This window comes from Polyodon spathula, chromosome 16 (genome assembly GCF_017654505.1).
Source record: "Polyodon spathula isolate WHYD16114869_AA chromosome 16, ASM1765450v1, whole genome shotgun sequence".
NCBI lineage: Eukaryota > Metazoa > Chordata > Actinopteri > Acipenseriformes > Polyodontidae > Polyodon > Polyodon spathula.
In genome coordinates this window covers 22808615-22829046 of record NC_054549.1, presented here as the reverse complement: position 1 = coordinate 22829046, position 20432 = coordinate 22808615, and the positions used below count along the sequence as shown (strand labels likewise).

The 20432-nt window shown below is 39.3% G+C and overlaps 2 protein-coding genes across 3 annotated transcripts in view; both read left to right on the top strand.

Annotated features, from left to right (window-relative positions):
• The first annotated feature begins 3464 nt into the window (after nt 1-3464).
• On the top strand, nt 3465-7592 carry LOC121328344 (pyrin-like). The gene is made up of 5 exons (XM_041272961.1): nt 3465-3523; nt 4760-5054; nt 6062-6100; nt 6652-6701; nt 7433-7592. Exons 2-5 carry the CDS (start codon nt 4790-4792, stop codon nt 7466-7468), a joined length of 390 nt encoding a protein of 129 aa, XP_041128895.1. The 5' UTR covers nt 3465-3523; nt 4760-4789; the 3' UTR covers nt 7469-7592.
• Nucleotides 7593-10189: 2597 nt separating this feature from the next.
• The window catches only part of slc38a5b (solute carrier family 38 member 5b), a 44118-nt gene continuing 33875 nt past the window's right edge, over nt 10190-20432 (top strand). The window contains exon 1 of one of the 2 annotated variants that reach the window (XM_041273845.1): nt 10190-10387. The gene's annotated coding sequence lies outside the window, so the exon portion shown is untranslated. Of the gene's footprint in view, nt 10388-16243; nt 16329-20432 lie in introns of those variants that run through there. The other variant, XM_041273846.1, reaches the window with a different exon arrangement.

The window sequence follows — 20432 nt, the reverse complement described above, 5'->3', positions numbered from 1 at the left end:
TGTCCTATCTTTTTACTATCCTTGAAGACGAGAAAGTGCTGATAAGATAGCGCTGTCATGATAATAGTGTATATGAGGCTATTATGCAAACGTCAAACAAATGCATTTTTCTATTTTTAAAATTTGTATTTTGTTAAAAATGTGTATTATGCATTATTACCATACTAGGTCAACGGAATCTCTACCACTATTATATATTCTATTATTTTACCATCCAAACCAGCACATATTCTCTTCAGCGCACATTGTAGTAAATTACAGCATAGTGTTTTTGGACAATACTCTAATATTTTATATGGTTTTAGTGTCATGAAATTCTACACATCCTAGGTCAATTCACCTGCAGAGTGACATAAGAGGCAATGCCACCCCTTCAACACCTTTTTTCATGTCATTAACCAATGATCTTCTTCCCCTATTGATTGACATGCTTTGCAGCCAGTGACATGTATAGACTGTAGCAGACTTCCTGAGAACAGAGTAAGCAAACTCGGTACATACTTTGACCTGGTATTGAAGCAGGGATCATGTTATAAAATGAAATGATATGTGTTTCTTTCACAACTGCACATGTTGAGAAATACTTAGCAAATCAAACGAAGTGCCCAATAGGTAACATTTATGGTATTATTTCACTTGAAACCCAGATTGTGGTTAATAATTTGTGACAAAGGAGGTCCAGAACACAGTTATAGGCAAGTACACCACACTTACATATTAGGTTGGCAAGGATGGGGTTAAATTTCTCCCTGTCAAAACACGTGGAATTAGGCTGCGATCCACACTGGTGTATAAAATAGGTGTTCACGGGTCGTAATGGCGAATGAGAGATCATTTATGTATTAGTAGAGGAAGGGGTGGTTTGTGAAGTGCTGTGTAAAAAATAGATAATTATTTAATGTAGGGGAGTTTATGTGTTTATGTTTGGAAGCGCGTGGCTCGATCTACAACCACCTAGTTAAAGATATAATTGTGTTTATTTTTGTTCTAGTGTTTATTTTATTACTCCTTCCTGGTTGAAACATCCTGAGCAGAGACGTCATCCTGACATTGTAATTCTGTGACATGTGTGTTTAATAATTAACTATATGAAACACACAGCAATTAGATACACTTTGTGTAAAGAATTAGCCAGGAAAGGTAGTCGGGCATCAAACAAACTGATATTACGAAGAAAGGTGATCTGGACAGATGAAGACAACAGTTATTTACAAACTAACTAGCTAGCTATTAATATCCCTCTTGGTTTCCTTCATGTCGGGTGTTACCAGCAGGAAGTACTGTGGTCTCTGTGGTCAAACTGTCTACATGCAACCCATGAGCATTTCCCGGGTGGCCTGTATGAGCAGAGGCGGCGGCAGGCGCCGGGGGGGGTGCATAGATACACACCAGCCTGTTATATCCACTGCGTACAAATTGCAGGGATATTCCTTCCCACTCCATCTGAAATGTAATGGGTATTAAACAGAGTTATGAGACGTCACAGTTTTCAGCCATCATTTTCTGTTCCGTTCAGAAACATGTAGAATTGTAAAATATTGTTTTAAAAAAAACTGTAGCCCTGTGCTCAGCACATTGACAGCACAATCATTTATTAAAAAAAAATACAATAAAGCAACCTATGGATTATTTGTTTAATTATTCATATTCTGTTTAACTTCCTGGAACATGGTTATTTTTGTACAAATCTTTGAAGTGCTACCTATTAAGTTAGCCTTTTAAGTTAATCTCTATTGTGTGTGTGTGTGTGTGTGTGTGTGTGTGTGTGTGTGTGTGTGTGTGTGTGTATACATACCTAATGTTACCTTTTTATATTATGATTGTGTTATTATATAACTTAACTGCTTCTGAACTGCTACAGTTTCAATGAATTTAAGAATTCCCAGTTTTTCACTCTTTTTAAATGTAGTTCAATGGGTCTGTAGTAGGATGGAAGCCCTGTCGTGGAAATAGTGTGTATTTTGTGGGGTACAAATAAAGTTAAATTATTTAGAATTTAAGTTTGGCAGGGATGGGGTTAATTTCAGCCTGAACAGACGGCGCATGTTGATTTGTGTTCGTTCAAATCATGTGTTTTGTTAATTAAAGTGTGCATCCGCGTTTAAACTGCAGCCTTCCGACTCTGGGTCTACTTTTGTGCCATGTGTCAGCCTTGACCACGACGTTACCCTTTCACAGGGTCTACAGCCCCTTTCACACTGGCATGTTCTACCCAGGTGTCAGGACCTGGCGTCATGCGAGATTTCACACTGCTTTTGAGAAAGGGTTGACCTGGGTGACAGACACAAGTACACAATACGTGTATCAATGGCCTTGGAAGCAGCTTCCTACTGACGCTTCCATCCAAGCTTCCCTGGATTGAACCATCTGCCCAAATGTTGATCATAGCAAATGTTTCTTCATCCCTGCTGCAATCTGGTTCATGCTGTGTCTTAATCAACAAAAATATGGCTAAACGGAAATTTTCCTTGCAGAAGTGAAACTTTCACGCAGGCGTGGCTGTTGTCGTGTCGACTCACGAACATCCATCAAGCAACCTGGGTCAAATCATGTCGACCCACATCCTGAGGTGGGTCTCTGGGACCCCTGTTAACCTGGGTCTGACCAGGTACGTGGTTTCGGACTACATGGGATTGAGACCCTGTTAGCCAGGACCGAGTGCCAGTGTGAAAGGGGCTTAAGAGAGATGCTGTCCCAATATAATCGTCTGCACACTAAGTGTTGAGGTTTAGTTTTTGATCGCATGACGTCCCTTTAAATTTATTTTAGCTGATTCTGTTTTCTAACTCAACTCAGAAAAAGCTATTAATTGCAAAATTATGTCACTGGTTTTTACCGTCATATATCTTGACTGAGCTTGATTCGGTTTCGCTTCATTTTTATTTCAAACAGACGTGACAAATGGCATTGATCGCTCATCGCTGATCCTAATTGCATTTCATTCTGGCATCCACCTAGTTTATCATTATGCTTTTGTTTTTTTTACTCATTTAACAGAGTTATCCTGATAGATTTTTCAGCATTAAATAACAAGTCCATCCATTTAAAATCTCCTTCAGAAAGCATGTATCTTAAACCCAGTTTAAGTAAACCCAGAGAAATACTGGGACTTCAGTAGTTTCTCTTTATTAGGATGAAGACAGCTTAACAGCTACTAATTAATACAGAAAGGGAGGTAGAGAAGTGGGAATTAAAATGGTAAGACCTAATGATAAGACATATGTCTTTGAGGTTAGCGGTTCAAGTCCAGCCCATGCCTCTCCATTCACTTCAATGGACCCAAATGGCGATTTCATTAGAAAGCTAGTTTACAGTGTAGCCACACAATGATCAGACAGTGACTGCATTACCAAACTAGAGCCCCCTTTCTTTGAAATGCCTTTCACAGCGTGTGGGTAAGCTGACAGGTGTGGTTTTAACACCCTTAACAGGATATTATCACAGTGGTTTGTGCTAAACAGAAAAGTCTGGGTACTTTTCAGTAATAAAAAAAGAAACATTTCTCAGCATTTCTCAACAAGAAGTAAGTACAATGTTTTGCTTTTTTAGTAATAATAATAATAATTTTTAGTAATAATAATAATAATTGTGATTCTGTTTTAATATGTAGAGCAACCAGACTAATGCCAGGGCTAGGAATGAGATACGAAGAGAGGGTGAAACAGATGAATCCATTAGCCTGGAACAAAGAATCAAGGGGGACATGATTAAAGTATTTAAAATCTTAAAAGGAGTTGATAAAGTTTGACTTTAAGCGCAGCACAGAAACCAGGACCAGAGGACATAGGACAGATGGAAGGAGACACTTCTTCACACAGAGAGTGGTGAGGGAATGGGATACCGAGGCATGGTGTTGAGGCTGAATCACTGGGTTCTGAGATCAATCAGCTATTAGGAGCCGGACAAGTGCTGATGGGCTGAAATACTTCATAGTGCTACATTTTAAAACGTGGTGAACTCGTTTAAGTTTTGACTAAAAGTATCTTAAGTAACCGAAAGAGACTTTTAGCCAAAACATTTGTCATTGAATTTCTGGAAGTTCCCCTTTTTAATTAGACACAACGGTACAGTAAAACTAGGGGTAGACAATTGTTTCATCGTATGTCTTTTGCAATAACTGTGGGTAAATATGTTGAAAATGCAGAGTGCGGTTGTAAAGATTGGTTTCTTATCGATCTTGCAATCTAATTCATGGGAGTCTCTTATGCAATAACGACGTTAATAAGCTCATCTGTAATTAAGGACTGCAGTAAATTAAGAATGAGTTATACTAGTAATTTCAAAACATTGAGCACGTTCCTGTTGCAATGTATGTCATAGAAGTTTTTAGTAAAACTACATATACCCCTCTTGTGTGTCTGATCCCTGATAAACTTTCCCCTTAGTAAAAGCATACCAAATTGTAATATCACATAGTGAAAGCATGGTAAAGCATATATAAGCATCATAAAGCACAGAGAGGTCTGGTAAAGCATTTTAAAAAACAAACCACGGTAAACTAACCCTTCTAAACTATCACCATAGCATAAGCAAAGTGTATTAAAGCATGGTAAAGCCTGGAGACGTATGATAAAGCACATTTCAAATGTGGAGCATTAAACTATGGTAAATTCATACTATAGCCATGGGAAGATTTCTGTGCAAATGTACAATGGTAAATGAGGTCATATTGTTTAGTGTTTAGTTTGGCTGTCTAATCCACCTCAACAAAGCTTAGCAGTTAAACTTGCAGATTTGATCTGAGGATCCCTTTCCCCAGGAGGCTGTGCTGTGGTCTTGTTCAGGTAGCATGATGGAGGTGCTGCTGAAAGTCTTGGATGAGCTGCAGGAACTCGAGTTCAGGAGGCTGAAGTATAAGCTCTCCGAGCTGGCTGTGGACAAGGGCTATGACCGCATCCCCCGAGGACCTCTGGAGCTGGCCAGCAAGGAACAGGTAGCCAGCCTACTACTGGATTACTACCCAGAGGACTACGCTGTGGAGCTGACAGAGCGGGCCCTGAAGGCAATCAACAAGCGGAGGCTGAGCTGTGACCTCATGAAGCATTCTGCTGCAGGTGAAAGGGGGGCTTGAGTTCACAAAAGTATGAAGCTGTGGCCAAAAGTTTTGCATCACCTAGAATTTTAGGATTGAGACATCATTTGAAATGTCATATTTTTCCACACAAGTCACAGAAAAATAAGTATCAATATTATGTCATGATCTGCTCTGGGGGGACAGAGCTTGTGGCCAAAAGTTAAATGTTTAATGCTGAATAATGTTACATTAACATATTGAATTGCACACCGCTTTGTAGTTTGCCCATATACTTAATGCAAAACTAACAAATCTGAAACATTTCAAAATCTTTCTCAAAACACGAAATACTGAACTACTGTTGTGGCTTCCATTAGATTTTATTTGTATCATTTTTCTTTCACTACACAATGTTGAATAAAAGCTATAAATTAAGTGCAGCTAATGTTATTTATTTATTTTTAAATTGTCTCAATCCTAAACTTCTATGGGATGCAAAACTTTTGGTTGTAGATGTAGGGTTACCATATGATATCATATACACTAGGACAGTTCAGGCTTTTCAACACCCCAATGCATTCTGGTAAATGTAGTCCTGCTGTGAAAATTACCAGTGACAAGACAAGGGTTACAGTACTGGAACAAATTATGGCAACAAAAAATGATTTACAGCAAGACTATGGGTGGGGATTATACTGCCCATGTTTCCCCACTCAGACCCCTTACTTACTAAACAGCCAGGTATCTCTGAATAGACAATCGTCTCCTCTTTAGCTAAATGTTTGATTAAGCAAGACGTCTCACAAGTAGAACGGTCCCCCAAAATGTTTCTCTAGGAAAGCAGCACAACTGGGGATCACTCCTAAATATTAGACACCACCATATGCTGCACACCTAGAGTCTGATATTCTCAAAAACTTAAACTAAATATTGTTAATACCAAGTTTCAGGATAAGAGGTTCTGCAGATATATGCAGTGGCTTTCATTAAACCGAATAGAATATAGAAGGGTAAGATGTTCATGTGTTTTTCTTTTTTCTCTTTTAGCTAGAAACACCTATTTCATCGTGCAGCCCGCTGAAGCAAGTAAGTATATTCTAACCCTGGGCTTCTCAAACTCGTCCTGGGGACCCCCGTGGCTGCTGGTTTTCATTCCAACCGAGCTCTCAATTACTAAACTAGACCCTTAACTGAACTGATAATTTGCTTAATTAGACCTTTTACTTGTTTTCAGCTCTTAAAAAGCCAAAAAGTTGCAGTTCAAGTTACTTATAGAATGTTACAGCTAACTTGAAATATGCAACTGTTCAAGAGCTGGAAACAAGCAAAACGGTCTAATTAAGGAATTAATTAAGGGTCTAGTTAAGTAATTGAGAGTTTGTTGGAATGAAAACCAGCAGCCACAGGGGGTCCCCAGCACAGAGTTTGAGAAGCCTTGTTCGAACTGGTCTCTTTTTATAACGATCACATCTTTCAGTAGTACAGACATCCTGTACCCTATGAGATATAGTTCTCTAGCTATGTCAAACTCTAAACTGTCATACAGAAAGGTAGCTGGACAACGAGACTTCCAGTCTCCATACACACTATACATATGCAAAATGCAATAATCATTTTTGTGCCTCTTTTTCTTCCAGTTCGAAACCACAGCTGTCATCTGTCTTGGGTTTTCAGGACAGTGCTACTGGTAAGATTCTATAATGGGAAATGAGAAAATGAGAAATGAAAAAAATCTAACTAGTAAATCGAGACTTAACCTTTATAAATCCAGATTTTTTAAATGAGCTGCAAATTACTGTTACATAAACTATATATATTTTTCAAATCACTGTCATTAGGGACAGCAGCTGATTGGCTAATTGCACCCAGTAGAATAAAACTAATTTGCTAAATGTACCAGGTACAGAGGTCACAGTTTCACATGATTTCTCATGACCAGGAAGAACCAAGTAATAAATAGCAAAACCACACAGATATTAATTCTGAACACTTCTAAACGTATTATAAGCTCTTTGTTCTCAAATAGGTTTTACATTATATCCTCAACAATGTACAATGGCTGAGAGAGAGGGCACGCGTGCACTTGCTGTAATTAACTTTTGCTTGTTTATTTTCGGAACGGGATAACACTTTTGGGGAGTGCTCACGCTAGCCTGGATCGGAACTAGAATCTGAACAGGACGTGGCTCCCCATCACCCATGACCCCTTCAGCTATTGGAGCTGTTCCAGTGATCATGTTACAATAACTGGAATAAAACCCAACTAAAACCCAAGGGACTAATCTATCAATACTTCATAGTACCAATTGAGTTCACCTGCGATTCTTTGTAAAGCAGGTGAGGTTAGTCTATATCGTGATTTGAGTTCCGCGTGTTAAACAGACGTCTAATGCAGATGTACCGTTTCTTTCTTTGCAGCTCACAACCTGGTATTTAAGAAACAAGAAATCGTGAAATCAACTTGAGGATAAAGACACTTTTGCACCGTCATACAAATGGACCTGCAAGGATATTTGAGTCGCATTTTATTTTTTTCGTGTGAAATAAATTTAAATACTTAAAAATAATGATCTCTTCTTTACAGCGTTTCATTGAGGCCCTCACATTTTACCGTGACAACGAAAAAAAGTTTTGTATGTATGCTTTTTGCTATCATCTTTTTTGACGTTTGTAATTATGTTGAGTGGATCACTTGCAATTACTCAAACACAGTCTGAATCCACTCACTTACCCTTATAAAAACGTCCCATAGGAAAAGCACAGCGGAACGCATTGAAAGCATGGTAAAGCATAGGTAAACATGGTAAAGCACCGGCAGTCATATCTGGCTGAATGGCCTAATATCATTTGTAAATGTTCTTATGTAGATCAGTCACACTGTCTTCAAATTATTCAGCAACACCAACGAAAACTTGATCTGTCGACCACTAGATGGCGCTTGCTCCTACTTCTGTAAAGACACTGTACTGCCTATGTAACATATCTATAGCAGGCAGCAAGAATTGAATAGCGCATCGGCTGAACTATCTGAGCGGCGTACGTTTACACATGCAATCGGAAATCACGCTGCAACCTCGCGGGACTCCTGGGTCCACGTCTGAGGTTATGTAGTTCCTTTTTGAATTCTCCAACTTCATTTCGACAAAAGTAATTCAGGACCGAAAAGGTTAAAGTAAAGCACCTTAGCTCAGACGTCAATAAAAAAAAAAAAATGTGGCAATCTGTGTGTGTGGTTACACATTACACTCATGGTATTTTAACTACAGTTCCATGCCAGATAACATGATAAAGGAATATCAGGTAGAATGTGTCCTGAGGGCATCAAATGCCATTTACTCCAAACTTTCACTTCCAGAGCTCGGCACTTCTACGAAATCAAGCCACCCTTACCCTAACCCAACCCCAACCCTAAACTTAAGCAACTCCTGCCCTAAAACCTAACCCTAACCATTAATAATCATCTGATGCCCTCAGAACACTTTCTGGTGGACGTCCCTTTCCCAGCCAAATCATTTTAACAAGCAAGCCATAGACATTATTAACCCATGAAGAACCATTTTCCTATGAAGGACAATCCTCAACCACAAAAGTTAAGTCTAAACCTAACACAGCCCTTCAGATGCTTTTATGACACCTCAATATAAAATAAGAATCTGAAGCCTAAACATGATAGATTTCTTGGTGTTTCTGTCCCCCCCCCCAAGGATGATAAAGCTTTAGTTTTGACATTCATAGCCAGTGTGACATTCCACTGCTCTGATTACGAGCGCGTCTGACCTGACTCTCCTCAAAAAAAGGATGCTTGGAAAATATGTTGTAAAAATATGTTTTACACATCGAAAAAAATTAAAAAGTTTTAGAATAGTACCATGTAGATTTAGAATGTATCAAATTACATAACTAGAGCTTGTATTGTGATTATTTCATAGAAACATGTATTTGGTTCACAGAGAGTGGTGAGGGGATGGAATGGGTTACCTAGTCATGTTGATGAAGGAGACACTTCTTCACACAGAGAGTGGTGAGGGGATGGAATGGGTTACCTAGTCATGTGGCTGATGCTGAATCACCTGTCCCAACTTGACAAAGATCAGTCAGCTGTTTCAATATTTAAATGACTTACAGTGCCATCAATAAGAACTAAACAAAAAACAAACAAATGGGCCAAATTACCCTCTCTCGTTCGTACATATTATGATGTTCTTATTACTGTGACCTATATATGCATAACCACTAGACTAGACCACACTGCTTCCCTCCCTCCCAGTCCCTCAGCTCTAACCACTAGACTAGGTCACACTGCTTCCCTCCCTCCCAGTCCCTCAGCTCTAACCACTAGACTAGGTCACACTGCTTCCCTCCCTCCCAGTCCCTCAGCTCTAACCACTAGACTAGACCACACTGCTTCCCTCCCTCCCTGTTGCTCTATCACTAGGCCTCTCCTTGTATGGAAAATAAAAATCTGAGTGTTTTTGCAGTTGGCTGTCGTTCAGACCTCTGGTCTTGGGTCTGGGCTCTTGTATAGTTTTTGGAAAGTCGCCACATGGCCTGTTTAGGTGCTTAATATCTTCCACTATATTGAGCCAAAAAACTAACCCTGCTCACCAAACTACACACAGACACACAGCCCCCTTCCTTAAGAACATTTTGGACAATGATTAATCCAACCTAAATTCTTAAAACTACATAGGTGGGCCAAATGGATGCATAGATGGACCTTGGTGACCTATTCCTTGCCCTCACCACTCTCTGTGCAAAGTGTCTCCTAGCATCTTCTCTAAGTCCACTCAGATTTCCAACTGTGGGTCCTCTGGTCATTGCGCTTGAAATACAGACCTGGTGTAACACTGTCAACTCTTTTTAGGCTTTAAAAAACAAACAAACAAACAAAAAAATGCTCTTTGCTCTTAATCAATTCAGTTCCCTCAATCATCTCTATACCTTTTAGCCCTACTGTTTCACTTGACTCTGCGTGCCAAGATATGCTGAAAAATGTATTTGCTGCCGTACAGACAGCATGGGACACAGCAGAGGCATTAAGCAATGAGTAAACACTGTGGGGGGGGGGGGGGGGGGGGGGGGGTTCTAGGTCATTTGAAACATAGAGACTCACACTTTACATTTATTCTCGTTTCAAGTTTCAGGGAGGGGTTGAGCAGTGTAACAAGAGTAATATGACACTCTTTCTCAGTTCTGCTGTTTCTGACTCATTCGGTCTGTTTTCTCTCCCTTTTCTGCTGCATACCCAAGCTTATTAACATCCCAGTCCTGCCTGTAATTGTTTTAAAAAAAGGAAAATACACCTTTCAAAGATCCAACTTGTTTTAACAGCGATTTGTTGAACCGCCCTGGCAAGCCTGAACATCGTACAAGGTAAAGAAACTTTAGATTTAAACTTTTCTGTACTGCCAGTTTTTGCTAAAATGAAAGTAAACTCAAGTGGAAGACACTGGAAGTTTTCTCCATGTGTGTGCTGAAGTGAATTCCGTTATAGAAGAGAAATGGAGGTTATAGGAATGTGTGTGTGTTTTTTTTTTGGCTTGCTCTGTACTGAATGTACATTGTATTATGTGCAAAATCTTTTGCATATTTTTTAAAGGGAGGTGATTATCCATTCAGAGATACCGAGATGTTTAGTAAGGGGTCTATGAAAATGTGCAAAAAAATGACCACCCCAGTCATTCTGTAAACCATCTGTTCTGTATTATGTTTCAGTGCTATATGTTGCCAGCAGTTTGTAAAAGGCAAAGATGAAAAACTCACATTACAATAAAGGTGAATTTTATCTTTGAATGTAATTTATTTGAAGCTGTTAGTGAAGAATATTAATCGAATGCTTCTTACAGATACTTTTATGCCACACTTGAGAGAACTAAAGAAGGAAGTAAGTTGACAATTAAGACACGTCAGTCATAAAAGCATCAATAGGGACAAGTTTTATTGATTACAGATACTAAATCAAATCAAATACACACATAGCTTCGTAGTGTAGAGAATGATTTGACTCAACGGGCTATTAGGCCTTTCTCTTAGGGGGTGAGGGAGGGAGGGAGCAGTTCAGTCTCCATGCCTCAAGCCTGCCTGAACATGTTCACAAATTAGCCTATATCTCGTAACCTGCTGTTTTTTTGTTGTTAAAAAAAGAAGACAATTAAAAAGAAAAAAGTACACAAACAAACTTAGTGACAAACGTTTCCACTAGAAGTCTTTCTCAGTGCCTTAGATGGAAACACTGAAAGAAAAGTAATAAATTCAATAATAAACGTTTCCACCATGAACACATTGTATTCAGTACTTCTGTTGTAGAGTTAGAAACGGTTAGAATGAAAAGTCCTAAAAGTTTTGTTTGTTGTTTTTTCTGTGGTGAGTTACTGGAATTCGCAAAGACAATTGCAAAGGCAAGTATTTGTCAGAATGTACTTTCATGTGTTCAGCAAGTGAGTACATCCCAGAAACTTTAATAGGAAATACCAGACATCTCTCCAAGATATGCAAAGGGGCTAATGAGATTTCACTTGGAACCAAAAGCATTCAGCATCAACAACATGATTAGGTAAACCATTCCATCCCCTCCCCACTCTTTGTGTGAAGAAGCGTCTCCTTCAGCAACATGATTAGGTAACCCATTCCATCCCCTCACCACTCTTTGTGTGAAGAAGGGTCTCGTTCACTCTGTCCTAAGTCTATCTCCACTTCATTTCCAACTGTGTCCTCTAGTCCTGGTTTCTGTACTGTTAAAGTATTGGTCAGGGCTGTAAACTTCTTTAAGATTTTAAAGACTTCAATCAAGCCCCCTGATTCTTCACTGTTCCAGGCTGAATAGATCCAGTCCTTTTAGCCTTTCGTCGTAGCTCACTCCTTTAAGCCCTGCTGGGATTAGTCTGGTTGCTCGTCGCTGGACTCTCTCCAGGGCCACACTGTCTCTTTGGTGTCGTCGTGACCAGAACTGAACACAGTATTTCAAGTGCGGTCTCACCAGTGCATTATACAACCTCATCGTAACCTTTCTGGTTCTGTACCCTTTTGCCTCTATACCCAAGCATTGCCTCTTTAATTACTTCTCTGCACTGTCTGTTTATTCTGTTTAAACTTCTTTGTTCTAAACAGATTCTGTTCCCTCAGCTCTAGCGTTAAGAAAATGTAAATGTTTAAAGTGTCACTTCATTCTGAAGGAATTACCAAAACTAATAACGAAATTAAAAAAGAGGGGTCCCAGATTGTCTCTCCTGGTAAAGGCACGGCTGTGTGGGGTGCAAAGTGTCACACAGTCAGGGGAGCACAGGTTCCTGGGTGGGAATGTTGCTAAACTTCACTGGAGATCCTACAGAGAGCTGAGGTTCTGGCACCAAGTTAGGGAGGCAAACTGTGTTTTCCATACTGGCCAGGTGCCCAGTGAGCTCAAAGCAAACACATGCAGGGCTTGTCCTCCAGGGGGCGGTAGCTCACTTCCGCTGTAGAGCTCCTGGATGTAAAGAGGTGATTGGCTTGGGGATCGGAGGACGCCCGCTGAACTTCAGTTCAGCTGTTGTGGGAAGCGTAGTTGGACATTGAAAACCAGGGAGAAAAACAAGGGTAAAATATTTAGACATGCCAAGTGTAGTAACAAAATGAAATAAATGGGCTGTAATGTAATGATCAATAAATTGGTGGTGGTTAGCTGCACTCTGTGCTGTACGTTTAAAAAAAAAGTAACAAAAAAGTCTCTGTTCTGCAGGAAACAGCTTGGGCTCTTTGGTTAGCTCTAAGTACAGGGTTTGTGTTCCCAGATCAGACCCCAAAAGGCAGACAGCAGTCTCTGAGGTTGAGGTTGAAAAGGGGAACCGTCAAGAAGTGTAATTGATTACTGCAGACTTGTCAGTGAAGGATAATATGTGGTACAAGATTCAGAAAGGGCTGCTGCAATGCAAAAAATAACTTTACTTATAAAAGTTTCCCACAGTGAATCTGCATGGTCATTTTGCAGTTTTCCCCCCTGTGCTTACCATAGCTGTACTATGCATTTATCATAGTTTGCTATGTTTAGCTTTTGTTAATATGCTTTATCATAACTCTTCATGCTTCACAATGCTTGCCTATGCCATTCTTGCCAACATTTGGGGGGCGGGGCATACGCATCATACACATGGGAGGAGTCATAAGCAAAAAACAGTCATTATCATATAATAGTTGTATCCCCTCCCCCCCAACTAACTCAACACGACCATCATGACGGTAAAAATAGACATAATAAAGTGTTCTTACCTTTGTATAAGTTAGTGATCAGCAGCGTGTGGTTTTCATTAACTCTACTGTGCAGAATAAATTATTCGTTTTTTTTTTCTATGGGCAAATATGGGGACTTTCTTCCTATGCATCGGGACGCGGGACATTTGCTAGGAAATCGGGACTGTCCCGACCATATAGAGACTGCTGGCATGTATGCTATGCTTTACCATACCTCTCTGTGCTTTACAATGCTTCCCTATGCTTTACCAGACCTCTCTGTGCTTCACAATGGTTGCCTATGCTTTCCATGCTGTCATTGTGCTTCATTACACTTTGCTCCCTCTTCTGTCTAGAAAGAACAAAAAATGAGTTACCAGTATGATAGCAGCTGAGCAGCACAAAGATAGACACAGTTAAAATAAAGCATGCGTGTTTTTACACATGCACAGTAGGACTAGCTCATGTGGGTCATCAAGTCAAACCAGCTACTTCCAAAAATATCTGCTCAAACCAGCGTGGGAGATTTCAAAGAATGTTTGAATGTTTTTCTAATATATTAATAACTTGACAGCGTGGTACACAATTCCATTGACACACGCAGCGGCTTTAGATACTTTTAATACCAGTTGTGAAGGACTTCACTTATTTTTAAGGTTCGATTGCCCTTTTTCAGCAGACACAGAGTGAGAAGAAGCAGTTGGCTGATGGCACACACTTCGGAGGACAGCGTGTGTTCATCTTCGCTGCTCCTGAGTCAGTGCAGGGGTGGTAGAGGTGAGCTGAGCCTAAAAAAATACCATTGTATATTTCCAACTGGGTTTAAAACAGGGTAAAATCAATTGGCATCTACTAAATAAAACAAACAAACAAACAAACAATGAAACAAAAAAAACCTAAAACAAAAACCTAGCAGCTAAGCTATTTTACTGATTACAACAACCCACAGTTACACACACACAGTTTCAACACAAGAACTCCGGTTTACACAACACCTGGGTATTGACACCGACAGCCTCTTCTCAAGCAGACTGCCCTGAACAAACATGTTATCCCTGTTAAACACCTGCCTGGCAATCCCCGGCAGGTGTCCCTCATTCATTCATAGAGCCAGGTGAACTGCATCCTGTCTCCCTCCTGTGGCATTCTAGGGGGTGTAGTCCTTTAGCCCCTCCTGGACTACATTTTTCTCTCCTCCTCCCCCTAGTCTGCCACAGAGTGCATAGAATTAAACTGTGTACTATTTACTGTGCATGTATTATGACAACGTCAAGCTATTTTTAAATGTTGCCAAAAAACATGCACACAGATTACATTACAGATTACATTACAGATTACATTACTGGGGGTTATTTATAAGCACAAATGCAGCAGAATCATTGGCTGAAATTGCAATTAATACAATCTACACAATTACAGTTGAGATGGAGTCTGTTGCAGAGTAAATGTGTTCAAATTATTACAATTAAAACATTTAAACTGTCCTCTTACCTTTTTAGGTAAGTTTACAGTCATTTCGAGTGCTTCTTATGGAAATGATTCAAATATTTGTGAGTGTTAAGCTACTGTTAGCTGAGTCCAGGAGCCACTTTTCATTTCTATTAGCCTGCAATAGGCATGATGTAGGCTAGATCAGCCATCTTTACCTTAGTGGCAGCACCATCTAGAGCACAGCTAGAGTATTTTAAGCAAGCATATCCAAATCACTAGATGGTTTAATTACAATTAGTTTCAATTGCTAGGAATTACAAATTGCACAATGACTTCCACTTGAAATGGCACTGGTGCTTACTTTTGTTGATTTGATCTAGCCTGTGTTACATATATCTACAACTGAAGAGATATAAAAAAATATAGTTAGTACAGCAATTGCAGTAAGAATCAACTAAAATATTTGCAATCTGAAGGTCTAGAGACAGCTGATAAAAAAACAGGGTGTTTGTATTTCACCTTATACCTACACAGACACCGACACAGAAACAGATGCATGAGCTAAGGTCTTTATATCAGTGCCAGTAAAAGCACATTGCTGGATTGCCGGCAAAACTGGCAGAACATGTGAAACTTGATCCGAAGTGACAAATCACTAGATGATGCATCTGTGTCAGGCAACAAGATCAAAAACTACATATGCGATGTAAACCCTAGCACCTTACAAACGTTCACCACAGTAAATCAGCATGGCACTTTTGGTGTTTCCCAAGCTCTTCCCATGGTTATACTGGGCGTGTACTGTAGCTTTCCATGGTTTGCCATGTTTAACATGCTTTACCATACCTCTCTGTGCTTTACAATGCTTCCCTATACTTTACCATACTTCTCTGTGCTTTACAATGCTTCCCTATGCTTTACCATACCTCTCTGTGCTTTACAATGCTTCCCTATGCTTTACCATATCTCTCTGTGCTTTACAATGCTTCCCTATGCTTTACCAGACCTCTCTGTGCTTTACAATGCTTCCCTATGCTTTACCATACCTCTCTGTGCTTTACAATGCTTCCCTATGCTTTACCATACCTCTCTGTGCTTTACAATGCTTCCTTATGCTTTACCATACCTCTCTGTGCTTTACAATGCTTCCTTATGCTTTACCATACCTTTCTGTGCTTTACAAAGCTTCCCTATGCTTTATCATACCTCTCTGTGCTTTACAATGCTTCCCTATGCTTTACAAGACCTCTCTGTGCTTTACAATGCTTCCCTATGCTTTTCTGTGCTTTCATATTCTTTATTATACTTTGCTATGCATTTTACTATAGGAAACTTGTATAATGATGAGGGTAGACAAAAGTAATGCAACTTTTTTTTTATTATATTCCTTACTATACATCTCTTACTATGCTTTGTCTCGCTCAGCTATACTGTGAGAAGCTTTCTGTTGATAACAGTGAATGAGTTAACAAGGCTCCAATGCGAATACCCCCCCCCCCAAACCCCCTCCCACCCCCCTGCCACCCCCTTCCTTTTCTGCCTTGAGCTAGCTAAGCATTGCAGCAGAGCGCTAAGCAGGTTTAAACTCATTCACAGACTGAATGGCAGTGAAGCAGAAAGCCAGAGGAGACCTCAGAATTTAACTATAAAAGCCGAGAGGGAAAGCAATAATTCAGTGCTGGTGAGTGCAGTTGTTTGTACTTCATTCATGAATTTTCTTTGCATTGCAATGCAGGTAACAGAAGGAAAGCTGCTGAGGTTGAAATACAATAGCTGTCTGAAGTACTCAATCTTGGTGGGATATTGCATCATGCGATCTGTGTGTGCAACTGACAAAGCATGTGTGAGGGTGTGTGTGTGTTTATCTGCATTGTGAGACACTGACTTCCAGGCAAATTGTTGACTTTTAAAGTGGCTAGATCTTACTATTGTGACATGTTTGTGGAAAAGTCTAATGCAAAAAAGATTAGGAATCAAGCATTGCCAGGTTTCTAGGTGTTAAAAGTTTCAAATTATATGTTGCTGTCTAAGATACAGTAGAGGTCAGCTGTAGTTTTACACAGTGTAAAGCTATTTATTATGTTTCATATACACACACATGCATATGTCATGTACACATGTAAAGCTGTGTATGTAAAAAGTACCCAATATGTTTAAATGCTTAAATAATAAAGTTGAAACATTTCAAATGAACCCTCCTAAAACAAAACAAAACAAAAAAATCTCTTCAGCATCTATTTGCAAACAGTAAACAAAAAAAAAAAAGATTAGAAATTGTTGTCATTTTTTTGGAGCAAATCGTGTTGAAATTTGTTGATCTTTTGATAGGCTACATCATTTGTTTTCAAAGACTGTCACAGTCTATAATAAAGAAGATTTTGTTTTTACATTAAAATAGTTTTCTGCCAAATTCTTTCTATCCTCTCATTTGGCCTCCACACATCTCTCGTGTAATTGAGCCGACAGACATAACAAAATCAAGCACTGTGACCTTTCTTTGGTTTGTTACTTTTTATCAACTACAGTAACATGTAGCTTCAAACGTTACTTGCATGGTAAATGTATGATATGGACAATTATGGTAAATGCATAGTAAAACCATGGGAAAAGCATAGGTAATCTACAAAATTAGAATGCAAATATATACAGTGGCAAACTTTTTTGGAGGGCAACTTTCAATGTAGTGTAGGGATTGACGGTCAACAATAGTAAATCTACACTTAATGAGACTTAATGTTCTGCATAATGAAACAGTAGTGTGTGTGTGTGTGTGTGTGTGTGTGTGTGTGTGTGTGTGTGTCTATGTGTGTGTGTGTTGTGTGTGTGTGTGTGTGCGCTGTGTGTGTATGTGTGTGTGTGTGTGTGTGTGTGTGTGTGTGTGTGTGTGTGTGTGTGTTTCCATTCACATGGAATGACAGCCTTTTAAAGGAGTCAATTTAAAGTTGAAACTTCACACTGAAACCTTGAAACTCTGTTACCAAGTAACATTGGGTTTAATTCTTAAACATTTATTTTGTCACATTTACATTATACCTTTCCATGAAGTGTTTCTAGTTACTGTGTGCTGTGTTTAATTTACATCGTAGTTACTTAGTAAAGACCTGTGTACTTAAACATCATTACAATGTTATTCTGCATAGTTACAATGTACTAAATGTGTAAATCTTTTTGCACGATATATGTAAGTGAACACTTGTATCAGAAAAGGGTTGGGGTTGGGGTTGGAGTTAAGGGTTATGTCATGCAACAATATTTACACATTAAGCACATTTTAACTATGCATAAAGCGATGTGGTATCCATTATTATATGTTTGTAAATTGAATGACTACAAAGACATGCAGTAGAAAGACAATGCCTGGGTGGCTTGCAGGTGGTGCATTTAGCAGCACCGAGACATTTACACAAGTTGCATAAAAATAGGTTTATTAATAAGGAAAAATAAACTGGAGCATACATGCAGTCTACATATCCAGCATTTAAATGAAAAATATCCACTTTTGCTGGCTTTTAAAAATGACACAAAAAGGGTCCTGCATTCACACAGCTTGTTTGTTGTTATGATAACATTTTGTTCACTGAATTGATCTGTGGCACAAATCCATGAGGAGAAGGTCTTTACATATGCATAAAGGGAAGTTTTGTGGAGATTCACCAAGCAAACACAAATATTAGAGGTCCTACTATTCTTTACGTTGTAAAGCAAAGCCAGCAACACATTTTTGTTCTATGAGACACATCCCAACATTACCAAGCTCACACATAGCTGTGAAGATTATAATAAGAACATTTATAATATTTATTTTCTGTTAAGTTCAAAAGACTGTTTTAAAAGGAAAAACTAAATAAAAGTAAATAATAATACAAGGGAAGTGGTGACCTGCTCATAATAACATGGCTAATAATAATAATAATAATAATAATAATAATAATAATGTAATGTTCAACAACAGCAACAACATGTCCGGTGTGGATGTACCCTTATCCAAAAAAATGAAATAACTACAATGATGTCATAGCCCTCATCTGAGGACAGTCACTTTTTGAAGCACTTTAAACTGTTGTCGTTTTCTTTTATTGATTCCAAATGTCATTTTAACAATGTAGGTCAGATTAATCATGGTCCACAATGTTCTCGAAGAAGGGGGGTTGTTTTGGTGGACTGTGTGCGTTTTTAACCCAGAGGCAGGCAGAAGGAGAGAACGTTCGAAACATTAAACAGTGCCGCTTGCTGCCTGAGTCTGTTTCATTTCAATGCTTTGCTGAAAGGCCACAGTCTGTCAAGCTTGTATTTAAACAAAGAGCATAGTAACCCCTCAGCAGGTGCCAGCTCAAAAGAACAGCAGCTACCTCGTTTATATACAGGATTTGCATATTCAGTTTTATATTGCATTTCAAACCTGCTCGTTATTCAAAGAGCACGCAAACTTATAAGTACAAACTTTTATCTGTCATTGCCACGGCTTCAAAATTAGAGCTATCAGTAAGATGAAAAAGTGACACACCTACGATCATAAGAAATTATTGGGAATTAGAAAAGGCGATTCTACCATCAAGGCTCATTCCTTGTTAGCATATCGTTCTCCCTCACCTGGTCGGCTATTCCCTGCATTTATAACTCTTTGTGTAAAGAAATGGCTTCTCGTCTTCTGTTCTAAACCTTCTCAGCTTCTATTTATTGTTCTTCTTTCTGTGCTACTTAAAATAAAGAGCCTAGAGTCATTCAAAACAAAAAAAAGCAACAGCAATTCACCTTTCTGTAGCATCTTTCATCGCAAGGATCCCAAATACACTTCACACACACAAAAAAAAATTAAACCACTATATTAAAAACAGCCTAATACAGAATTTGATAAAACAGAAATTAAAAAAAAAAAGATTCAAACATTTTTGTTTTTAATTGAAAAAAAAAAAAAAGGCAGTTTTAATTGTAAAATAGGAAGACTTAGCTAGAAAAGCTATTTTGTAAAAATATAAATTTTCAATCTCGAGTCCCAAGCTTCCCTGACAGAAAAAGGCAGAGCAGTCCACAATATAGGAGGTTTACAAGAAGGAGAGTCTTGGGTTAACTTTATCTGTACCATTTATGATTTTAAAGACTTCAGTCAATTTCAGCCAGGGTAGTACAGACTGGTCCTGCCCCATTCATACCGGCCTTGGCCCTCTCCAAATGGACAATAACCCAAACATGCAGAGCCAAAAGTGGGCCAGAGTTGTCTCTGGTGATATCCATGTTGGCTGTAATTTTCAATGTAGAGACGTGGCAATGGGGGATGCAAGTTACTGCAATGCATCCTTGCTGATAGTAAACAGGTCTGAAGGCATAGCTTTTGCTTTAACTCGGACGTGTGGTGAGAATAATGAGGGCAGAGTTCTGAAGTGGAAAAATCAAATATGTGAATTTCCATCTACCTCCTATCAATCCGGCTTTGTGAGTTTCTGAGAGAGGGCTGATTATTGGCATGTGACTGGGCTGCAGCTTGTGTGAGAACAATTAACACACCATAAAACAGCTCAAGGGTAGGTGCCGTGGGACTGGGAGGGAAAGAAGCAGTGTGGCTTAGTCTAGTGGTTAGAGCTGAGGGACTGGGAAGGAGGGAAGCAGTGTGGCCTAGTCTAGTGGTTAGAGCTGAGGGACTGGGAGGGAGGGAAGCAGTGTGGCCTAGTCTAGTGGTTAGAGCTGAGGGACTGGAAGGGAGGGAAGCAGTGTGGTCTAGTCTAGTGGTTAGAGCTGAGGGACTGGGAGGGAGGGAAGCGGTGTGGCCTAGTCTAGTGGTTACAGCTGA